Here is an 11,395-nt window from a genome sequence, read left to right on the forward strand (position 1 = left end):
ACGCTGTTTTCATACAACATGTATCTTTAAATGAAAATGAGCTGCTGCTGCCCCGCCCCCTTTTCCAGAATAGGGCTGTGACTTTACAGCTCAGTTTAAACTTCTGATATATGGTTTTCTGAACACACACACCTGAAGCACGTGCACAGAAGCAGCTGTGCTAAACTAAGCTCTCTTTCATGTCTTGATGCACTTAAAAATGTTAAATACACACAAGATTATGTAAAAATAAAAACACACAAGTTACAAAAACTTCAATTTTGAATGGTGGGTGTGTACACACACTGCAAACACACATTTATGTTCAAACAACATTTAAAAGGGATTTTTGCATAATAGGTGCCCTTTAAGTTTCATTTGTTTCTAAAATGGTTCCTCTTATCTCAGGAATGTCAACTATAAGTAAACCACTTGCCTGTATTCCCCTGCAAAATAATAATAATTTGGCTCTGTGGAACTTTTGTTTGCTGTTGGGCTACTTTGAGCAGTCTGATGCAAGTTTGGCTCAGGTGTGAGAATGGTGAGGGACTATCAGATGATTCAGAAAACCTGTTCGAAAACAGTCATTACTAGTTATATCTGTGTGGGTTATCACTTTAAAAAGAGATGAATGAAACTTTTTATGCTGTGGGTGTAACCACAAGGCTTCTAGTTTAAAAAAAAATCAATCTTTGTGATGTTACTTATGCATCGCACAGGTTATCGACTCGAGCAATTGCTTGTTTTTTTCTGATACTTGCCAACTTTGTAGTGCTGACAGGAACACTGGCACTGTAATGAAGCTGAAACACTGCATTAGAAGGGATCTGATCCCATACCAGTCTATGTAACCTACTCATGGTCACTCAAGAAATACCAGAAAAACTCTCCCAAAAAAACTCTCTATTACTTTTACACCTTCTGAGATTGCTAAATTGTCCTTTGAAGTACATAATTAATATGTTATCAGTGCTAAATCTGTTTAGCCGGATATATTAATAATTATATTTACATAACATAACATAACATAACATAACATTACTGAGCTGCACAGTGCCAAAGTCTCTATAGGACAATTTAAACTAAACAGCATTCCATTAGTTAATTTGTTACTGCTAAATAAAATGCACTACTGTGTCAGAAACCGTGTTATGAAATAGACAGCTACTCTCAAATATATTACTACTATATATTTACTCGAAACATACAACCATAAAACCATGCTTTGACAAAAATCAGAGCAGAGCAGTCATTAGAGCCTCTTAACAGTTTAGGAAAATACTGAATATCAAGCACATATAGTGAAAACATTCAATCTGGCTCTTACTGAACTCTGAAAAGTTATATGTTTTAAAAGCAAGATATAGCTAAGCAATGGTCATGGCCCACATAAATGCAACCTGAAAAGCTGCTCCTGTCCATTTGTCATCATATCTCTCTCCCCATTTCTCTTTATAATCTTATATTCTGTAACCTAAAAAATGTAGCACATAATATTTCATCTCAATCCCCATATCTCATATTTTTCCTTCTCTTTAAAATTAACATTTTGCATCAGCTAGAAACATTAAGAAGTTCAGTTTAAAGAAAATGCAACAGCAACAAAAAAAGGATCACTAGCCTTTTTGTGTGTTCGCCAACATTGATAACAGATGGTGGATCAAATATTGCATCATTAATAATGAGACACACATACAATTAAGCCTTAAACACATTTTAAACACTCAAATCAACTGGCAGCCTTTTGGTCTGCAGTATCTATGCCAGAAACACAACAGTTGCCAATCACATTATGTGTGTTTCAAAGCTCTCGCGTCTGTTTTGTGTGTCTGTGTGGATTGAACTGAGAGATCTTACATAATCTCAGTAAACAGTCTGCTGTATTAGAATAGTAATACTACCAATCACACTGTGGTGTGTGTGCCAGGTCTCCAGCTGGTTTGCATGCTACATTACTTTAGCAGACTCAGTCACAGCCAGTCAACCTACTGCAACATCAGTACCAACCAAACCAGAGCCAGCAGAGCTACGGAAACACAGGCTGGTCAAACACACAGCTCAATGTATCCAACTTCTCATGTACAGTATAACAAGTGAGAATCCCTGCAAGTGAGATGGAAGCATTTACCAGGAAACTAATGAGCCATTAGACCAACAAATCAAGCTGATAGCCAACCAAAAAAGGGTAATGTCTATTAACAAATGAAGCTCCATAATGGCGAATTGATCTGGAAAATGAACTGAAGAAACACTTTTTCACTCCAGCTGTGTGTCGACTGCCCCGGGGGACTGTGACGACTGCGGTGGGAGTGAAAAAAAAGAAAAAAAAAATATGTGCATTTTTACACCTAACCATGACCTTGACCAGCTGTTGCCTGAGACCCCCCAAAATAAACATTAACACGGATCAACTCGTATCCTCAGGTTATCTATGTGTTTGCATCCTCTGAACTTCCTGTAGACTAAGCAACAAGACATCATCGCAATCCACCACCTGACTCCAGATGCCGCCAGGTCAAATGTCTCCCTGCACATCTGGATCATGCCATATCCTGTAGGATGCTCTCTTGCCATTCTTTGCAGTATTCCAGAGCTGGAATGAACCAGTGCACGCTGTGAACTGAGCCAAGGAAGGGCGACGTGTAGGCATAACGGCACGGCATTACACACACATTCTCTTTGCTACTGATCTCATTCTTATCAAATATGATCTGTGTGTACTGTACCTTAATGCTAGCCGCTTCCACCTCTCCTTCTTCTCCTTAGCGCTCCTACTCCCTTATATCACCGGCTGCCAGGAGTGGCAGTGACGACACGTCTGTGGTGTGTGTTTGTGTGCGGCTCAGTGCTCATGCGTGCATGTGTGTCCCTGCAGAAGCCTGAGCTGGAACAGGAGTCAGACAGTGTGAGAGCGTCTCCAGGCTCTCTAGGAGTGGTGCAACAGAACGGTGCGTTCCCTTTCTTGCTCTCTTTCTCTCTCTGTCTCTCTCTCACACACACACACGGTCATAGAGAATTGCGCATGCTCGTCGATATAGTCTCTCTTGCTCTCCTACAGTGCGCACACACGCTTTATCTCTGTATCCCTACACTTGCACACACGGAGAGCAGTGAAGTGTAGAGCCACTCCCATCACTGATGTGTAAATCATTTGCCTTTTCACGCATGGCCTTTCTAAAGCTGCAAAAGCCAATTCAATGCATCTAATCATGTTCAGTAATGCTATTAGTATTATTTTAGTGCCATAATCTGGGGTTTTGAAGGCCCAAATAATATGATCCCCTTGTGAACGACCCCTTCCTTAAATATAATGCAGATAATATATGTGAAAATATGATCTAGAAAAAAATATATATTTAAGTAAAAACCTCACACTGTAGAAACCTGTTTTCTGCAAACTATCAAGAGTATTGTTATTAATATATTAGAATAAAATAATAAATTTGTATTTGTATTGTTTTATTATATTATCTATTTAAACATTTTTTAAATTACCACTTTTTATTATTACATTTTTTATTACATCTTAAACTATTTTCTCAGAATCCTTGCACTCAAATTCCACAATTTAAAAACCCTTTTATTTATATAGTTACTAAATGGTGATACATTTTTCCCATGTGTGCCATTTCCATTAGCCATTCTTCCCATTTGAACTAAAAATATAAAGGTTTAGCATATAAGAAATACAGAATCATACTAATTGTAGCAAGACATTCCTCCTGGTCTTCTTCACGAACCTCAAGATGGACACCATATTTTATTTCTCACATATATGGGTTATACTGCATCTTGGGTTATCTTGTTCTCCATATGCCACCTAGAAATGTTGGTATTGCTATCTTGCCCCACTGTGATTTGTTTGCATTATCTCAAGAAAAAGAGGGTGAAAAACAGGGGCGTTCAACTCCATTCATCCCACAGCGACACCAAACAAGGGGAAATTAAGTTCACTGTCTCGGAATATCACACAGTTACATCAGATTTTAATGCACACAGGGGCACTAAGAGGGATTACTTAGACAGCATGGTAGACATATCCAGGCCATTAGCCACTCTTTACGCTGAGGAAACAGGTCTTGTTGGAGGCAAAAAAAAAAAAAAAAATGGAAACAGATTCCCAATACGGAATGTGTAACAGTCTCCTCTGCCCTGTTGCCAAGCAACCCCAGCTGCTCCTGTAGTGCTGCCTGCACTCTCCCCCTCTACAACCCCCCCAACATTGCACTGGGGCAGTCCTCTACAAATGCATCAGTTTAAGATGGCATGTCTATTCTCAAGGGAGGGGACCAGGCCTACACTTTAAAGATGATGCTGATAGGACACTGCATTGCAACCACACCCTCTGTCTACGTGCATCACCTGTCATTTCCTCACATGACACAAACACCCTCCATTGGCTGGTGGGGCGACTGTGCTGGCTCGTTGTACTCTTATTGGTAGATGAGGATGCTAGGCTGCGTAAATGTATATACATGGCAGGATGGTGCCACCTTGTGTAAAAGAACCATCATTGCTACTAGAAGTATTTTGTATGAGAAACCATAAGGGATCGGATTGTGTAGGTGTAAATTTAACAGGATTACTCACCTTCTTTCGGGCCCTGGCGTGATTGGCATCTCCTGTTGCTATGATTGACAGCTGTCGCTGGATCCACAGCAGTTCAGTCTGTGACTGCCTGAGAAGCTGCTCTACGTCAATCCTTTGACCTCGCATCTCCTACAACACTTAACACAATGCATTCTACTTCATCTTGCACGAACAGACAATATGGTGGTCCTTAGAAGTTTCTGAACGTGTAGGCCATCGTGCCAAAATGTAAAGTAGCTATGAAACTCATTACATTAGATAACTAGCGAAACAAAAGATAAACTGTAAATATGATGGTAGGTATTTTCTCAGAACCAAAGCGTGTTCTTAGCAATTTTTGCAATAGTATGTATAAAGTTAGCTGCTGTTAAGTTTAGCATTAGAACCCTTTAAGAAAATAGTTTGCTTTAATAGTGTTTGTGATATCCCATTTGGTTATGTACAATGTGATATCGCATTCAGCCTTAAGTTACAACATACATTTACTTACATACACCAGTAGTACATTGATTTAAGCTTTATTAGTTTGTTATAGCCTAGTAATGTTTAACTTTAACTGTGCTGAGAAAAACGCACTTAACGGTAACAGGTTTAGTTGTTGTTTTTCAGAACAGCGCAGGCGCAGTAGTGGTGTTTCATTCCTGAATCAATCTTTGTTTGAATGGAGAAGTTAAGTGAATGATTCACTATTGTTCTGTTATTGGGGCTGTGTTCCAGTTCGTTTTTTCTGCCTTTCCCTCAGTCTCCTCTTTGACTCTTTGCCTGTAAGTCGTTGATTACGTTGCATGAGTGGCCCCTACTGGCAGACCTTGCAAAATTTTATTTAAAAGGTATTTATGTATATTTTCTGTCCATCATGGCATCATAACAGGGCATCTAAGTCCTTGATCACATGAAATCCGGAGTTTATTTATTACTTACTTTAAAAAAATAGTTTGATGCACCATTCTATATGCATATAGGTATACGCGGGTTGTTTAAAAAAACTAAAAAATGTAAATAATTTTTATATATCATATAATATAATAGGTATTGTATATGTGAAGAGTCTAATTGTTGTTAGACTGCATATAATGCTACCATTTATTCTGCAGTATGCTGACATGGCAGAAGTGTATGCTAGTCATTGGTCGCTGCAATCTCTAGACATAATCTATAACAATTTCAACTAAAATGAATGTTTCATCATGTTTCGTTCATTTGATAAATAGTTTTGTGGCAGTGGGCATCATTTTGAAGGGGCACGAGTGTAGAGGGGTGGGTAGGGGATGGCTCTAATGCTTGTCATGTGACACACAGAAGCCACAAACTGATATAGGGTATGTCCCTACTGAAGAAAAAAATAAATAAAATAAAACCATAATTTTAGAACATTTTAATGGTTTTCCACAACAAATTAAATGACAAATATTACAAACTATCACCTTTTAACCATTAAAAACATTACAAATAGTTTCTTTAGAGTGTGGGGCATATTCCATTTGGATTTATTGGTTGTAACAAGCCACCTATAGAAGGTAACCAGTTACCAGTAGAGGCCAACAGGGTCCATTACAGTTTGCAGTTTAAACAATACAAGTCCCATTTTAACCAGTAAACCATTAGGCTACCAATTTTTTAATGGTGTCTACTGTTTTTTTTTTTTTTTATTGCAAATATTCCCAAAATATAATATCTATTGAAATGTGCAAGTAAGTGCATTTGGCACTTTTATGTTAAGTTCTCTAATAAAGTAGCCTAATGGTGTAATCTATTAAGTTAACTTTAAATTAAAATCCGTCTTTTTACTTAAGTAGGCCCTGCCAGATATGGGTGTAATACCATAAAATATTTTAAATAAGAATGACGTTGTATATAATGTGGGTTTAATAAAAAAAATAAAAAAAAATAAAAAACTTTAAGTTTCTAACTGGCCTATAACACTTTCATTATACAAAGATACGACAAAGAACGTTTACATTATCAAAGAATATTTTCACATCAGTCCAGCGAGTTCAAGCACTCTCACAAACTCCCATAATAATCTCTAAAGCTGTTTACACTTTGAAATTAATATCTCGCATTCGTACATCTTCACGTCGTTGCGGTGACGAAACAGCGTGTTTCAGCGATAACTCATCTGAACGCCTCTGATTGGTCCTTGCATTCATAAACTCAACAGAATTGTATGTGATTGGTTATAATGCGCAGCGCTTTAAAAACTGTCTCTGTGCCAGCAAACGAACGCAGATTTGAAAATAGCAGTGATGTTTTTCTTTTATAGATAGATATGGCATACATTCCCGAACAACCTCTAAAGGCAGAATTATAAGTTATAATCTGCAGAACTTTTCTCTTGATTTTAAATATGTTGTGTAGGAGTACAAGACGTTATGTCTTTCCTTACCTTTTTGTTGGATGTCTGCTGGTCTTTTCTTCTTCTCGTACTGAGGGCCTGTTGACAGCAGCCCAACTCAATGTTAAGGAAAACTGTGTGCTCTGTTACATCTGTTACATTTTGACAAGTTAACCGGTAGGCTACAGAAAGATCGAGTGCGAGAGAGACCTCGACATTTTCTCCAAGGTGGAACAAAGTGTGAATGTGAGACAGTGTGCAAAATTAAAGAGAAAGAGGGAGAGAGAAACTGCCTGTTCTCCATGGTGTGTATCTTTTCTGAAAGATGCATAACCTGCTTTTTGCAACACAAACAGCAAAGACGCAGAGTATGTGCGTCTAAATCTCCTTCCCCTCCTACAGCTCCCACAACAGTCGCTACTTGCTGAGTGTCCATATGGCAAAGTAAAGATGGACAGAGATGAGTCAAAATGAGCAATGAAGAAATGAACCAGAAGACAAAGCATATGCTGCAGGTATTTCTATGGATAGAATAATGTAGTCTGATATGCTTAAATATGGAGAACTATAATAAACACCTATAGTGTAATGAGGCTAGCGTGAGACAAGTATAAATCTATATTTAGAAACAACAGACTTGTCCCTGCTGAGCTATTCTTCCTTTGTCAGGAATGAAGAACTATTAATATCTTCATGTCTGCATGTGGGACAAGACTAAATTTGTGTAGGCTATGTTTTAAAAGCATAATTTCCTCCTGAGGTTACACACATGCTGTGAGGTAAACCAACAGATTTTAGCTACCTCTAACTGGATTGTAGTATTTTCCCACAATAAACATTTAATTAAAAAATAAGAAAGTAACTGAAACATCTCATACAGGACTGCAAATATATTCAAAGATAAGTGAGTGGTTTTCTTTTGCTCTTGAATCTATCTATCTATCTATCTATCTATCTATCTATCTATCTATCTATCTATCTATCTTCAACAATGATAATTAGAATAAAATATTACTTGAGCACCAAGCCTATTAGAATGATTTTTAAAGGACCATGTGACACTGAAAAGGGTGTATTGGCAGATTCTTTTTTTAATACAGATGATTGTTGGGTTAGTTCACCCAATATGAAAATTCAGTCACTGTTTACTCACCTTCATAAATAGCTTTTGACTTTCTTTCTTCTGCATAAGAAGATATGTTGAAGAACATACAGTTCTTCATTGTATGGAAAAAAAACATACAAGGACATTTTTGATGTGCACTCCACAGAAAAAAAACGAAATCATACAGGTTTGGAACAACCAGTTTGAATAAATTATAACAGAATTTCCATTTTTGGATGAACTTTGAGTAACCTAAAAGCAAATCGCCAAGTAATACACATAACTAATAAAAGTATTTACAAAACAAAATGAAATGTAAGAGAGTCTAACTGGGCTTTTATATTCGCTATGTTTACATGTACCATTTATTATCAGTTATAAAAGTTTGATTGAATTAAAAGAGGTGATGTAGAGCTGAAATAATCCAAAGAAAATGAATAAATTAATAATGTATTGCATGTATATAGCATGATTGTTTCTAATGAGGAACATTAGTCCATGTAAACACACCTCTTGACACTTGATTGTTGTCATATTGCGTCAGAAAAATCCTGCTAGTGCTGTCTATCTGAGAGCAAGCTTAATCATTTACCATTTAAGCAGAAACGATATACAGGACGTAGAATAAGTACTGTGACACGATGGGGTTTTTTAAGGAAAGGCAAGGAGAATGAATCCCCCATTTTCATAAAACTCAAAAGCAAGCAGCATTCAGAATCCAATGTTCAAGATTCATTCAAGAGCCCTTGTTGGTTGCTGGTTTTGCTTTCTTCTTGAATATAGGCAGTCTTAGCCGCCAGGACTTCTTGTAATCAGTAGCTTTTTCTATGTTCTCTTTCCCTTGATCTACATAGTTTCCAGCTTGCATCACAGTCTTTGCTATGTTGTTTGCCATTTCACCCTATAAAAAAGAGGGGGGTGAAATACAATTATGATATGGCAAGGTAATAATCCCATGGCACTTATGCACAATAATTTGATTATTAAATTGATTTCAATAAGGCACTTGTGTAAATCAACTATTATTTCTAGATAAAGCCCTGCAGTGTTTGTTATTAACTTTCTATGGTGCACCATTTAATTTTAGTTCATTTACTGAACTCCCCAGCAAGCTTACAGTACCTGACTATTGACTAACGTGGCTATATCCATAAACATGCTATGCAGCTCTCGAATGCTGGCCTCCAGATAGAGAATGTCCTTATGCCGTAACTCAATCTCATTCAGTGCTTGCCCCGTTATGCAGGAGCCAGAATTGATCTGCGCACAAATATATATTTAACATTTGAAAGGAAGCTTACAGTATGTGGAAAATTGTATTCAGCTGTCTGTTAATCTTGAAACTTACATTTGAGGCAAAGACAGCAGGATTGTTACTTTGCAGCAAAACCTCAGTCTCCTCTTCAGTGACAACCTGGCCACCTTAAAAAAATCAAGTTTGCAAAAAATGCATCCTTGCTGAATAAAAGTATTAACTCCTTTAAAAAAATCTTACCGACCCCAAATTAATGAATGGTAGTGTAGCTAAAATAATATAATATAATATAATATAATATAATATAATATAATATAATATAACAATGGACAGTGGTGACCAAAGACATTTTGTTCTGGTGTGTTAGTAAGTGTGTTAGTTTACTCACTGATTTCCAGCTGTCTTTGTATCTGATCTTTACTCTTTGAACGGAAAGATAGCAGTTCTTGATTGTACATATTCATTATTTCTGCAAACCTCAGTGAAAGTACTGTGTGCTATAGATTAAACAAAATAAACATACATAGAGAAAAATGAATTAAACAAATATCTGAAGAACAATATTGATTTTATAATAGAGTGACATCTCACCTGAGTATTCTGGATGCGACAGTACACAGAGCTGCTGTTAGCATTCTCATACTCTGAGAATTTTCCTTCTAAATCTGTATGAACAATCACAGAATCAAGTTTTTAAATGTGAAACAAAAGATTCAGTGACAAAGTGAGTGATAAAAAAATCTTGAGTGTACTGGTCAAGATAATGTACAACAGTTGAAGTTGAAATCAAAGACAATAGAGTTGATTGCTTTCTTTCAAGAAGATATAAAGTTGCGTTTAGCAGAATATTTATTGTAGGCGATAAAATATAACTTACACAGTTAGAAAAAGAGGAAATACATGCATCCAAAATGTCCAAAAAAACAACAGAAGTGAGCTTCACTATTTGCAAGTCAAATCGTATCTTAATGATTTCCCCTGTAAGTGTTTCATTTCACAGATCAGTATACATGATCACATCTTCTAACCCCAACCACTTCCTTTTTTTTAATTAAATTACCTTTTAGTTTAACCTTGATTACATCAGCTGTGTGCTTGATGTTACTGTTGAACTGCTCAAGTTCCTCTCTCACATCTGTTAATAAGAATAGACAAAAAATGTTGAACACAGAGCAAAAGTGAGCTGATCTCAAGCCTTTTGAACAATAATTATTAATAGAACCTGGAAAGTGTTTTACATTTCCTAATATTTCACAGGTGCCTATATTGCATATAGAACTAAAGACACAAACTCAATGTACTCACAATTCGGTGGGTTGATTTCTGTCAAAATGGTACTGTGTCTCAGCTTCAATTCTTCCACATAGAAGGAAATTCTCTCTATAAGTTGCTGGACCTCATTAACCTGTACACATTAACATGCAGGAGTAAAATCGATTCTTCGAGTTTTCAATTATAATGCAAAGACAAAGTGACAGTTCAACACATAAAAAAGGCATGTAGATGTTCAAACACAACTGCACACAAACAGACCTTAGGGAGCAATTCCTCAAGGAAAGCACTGGACTCTACGGGAGCGATGATGATGTCATGGCAGAGCTGATCGGGGAAGGGTTACAGTCAAAACAAATAAAAAAGTCACGAAGACAGCTGGAACCTTTTTGTCGTATAAACCACTGGCTTTAAATATTTTCAGCGTATCAAACTTTGTTTGAACAGAAAGCATGATATAAGGCAACAATGTCTAATCATAAAGGATCAATTCATGTTATCAAGCTGTATATAGCGAAACTAAGTATACCTATAAAACGTGACTTATTATAGTATTTTACATCAAAATAACATAAATGTAGGAAATAATCTGAAGTCTCACGGCTGTTAAATCTCCCAGACGGTCCTTCATTTTGGCTTCAGATTAATTTCTCACCCGCTACAGCACGCAATTGCATGACAGAATGATTCGTTGGTAAACTCACGTGAACGAATGGTTCTTTTGAACTGAATCTTTTCAGTGAACCAATTGAAATGATTCACAAAATCGGCCACTGTCTATGATCTGAACAATTCATTCGAAGTGTACCGAGAATTGATTCAAACTATTCCAAAGAACCGATTCGCAGAAAATCGAGTC

General features: G+C 36.8%; 3 protein-coding genes across 6 annotated transcripts in view; 1 reads left to right on the top strand and 2 right to left on the bottom strand.

Moving 5' to 3' along the window:
• The window catches only part of LOC113038708 (RIMS-binding protein 2), a 50,461-nt gene extending 43,210 nt beyond the window's left edge, over positions 1–7,251 (bottom strand). For 2 of the 3 annotated variants that reach the window (XM_026196326.1, XM_026196324.1), the window contains exons 1-2: positions 6,956–7,251; positions 4,570–4,706 (exon numbers count right to left, since the gene is read on the bottom strand). In XM_026196326.1, coding sequence (XP_026052111.1) covers positions 4,570–4,695 — 126 coding nt within the window. In that variant the 5' untranslated portion in view covers positions 4,696–4,706; positions 6,956–7,251. The remainder of the gene's footprint in view (positions 1–4,569; positions 4,707–6,955) is intronic. The other variant, XM_026196325.1, reaches the window with a different exon arrangement.
• Positions 1–11,395, top strand: part of LOC113038752 (mitotic-spindle organizing protein 2) — a 1,160,083-nt gene that overhangs the window by 1,080,940 nt on the left and 67,748 nt on the right. The gene's annotated exons all lie outside the window — the stretch shown is intronic.
• On the bottom strand, positions 7,987–11,252 carry LOC113038747 (syntaxin-2). Its single transcript, XM_026196385.1, has 9 exons — positions 11,138–11,252; positions 10,798–10,863; positions 10,570–10,669; positions 10,325–10,399; positions 9,856–9,929; positions 9,653–9,761; positions 9,358–9,431; positions 9,132–9,269; positions 7,987–8,910 (listed from the first exon to the last, which is right to left on the bottom strand). Exons 1-9 carry the CDS (start codon positions 11,165–11,167, stop codon positions 8,746–8,748), a joined length of 831 nt encoding a protein of 276 aa, XP_026052170.1. The 5' UTR covers positions 11,168–11,252; the 3' UTR covers positions 7,987–8,745.

Source organism: Carassius auratus, chromosome 21 (assembly GCF_003368295.1).
Source record: "Carassius auratus strain Wakin chromosome 21, ASM336829v1, whole genome shotgun sequence".
NCBI classification, from domain to species: domain Eukaryota; kingdom Metazoa; phylum Chordata; class Actinopteri; order Cypriniformes; family Cyprinidae; genus Carassius; species Carassius auratus.

What these genes read in the sequence shown, in the direction of transcription:
- LOC113038747 (XM_026196385.1), bottom strand. Translation starts at nt 11,167, where the DNA reads ATGAAGGACCGTCTGGGAGATTTAACAGCC. An exon ending in GTCTGGGAGATTTAACAGCC is followed by an intron (nt 10,864 to 11,137) that starts GTGAGACTTCAG and finishes TTCCCCGATCAG; the next exon opens with CTCTGCCATGACATCATCAT. An exon ending in AGAAATCAACCCACCGAATT is followed by an intron (nt 10,400 to 10,569) that starts GTGAGTACATTG and finishes TCTTATTAACAG; the next exon opens with ATGTGAGAGAGGAACTTGAG.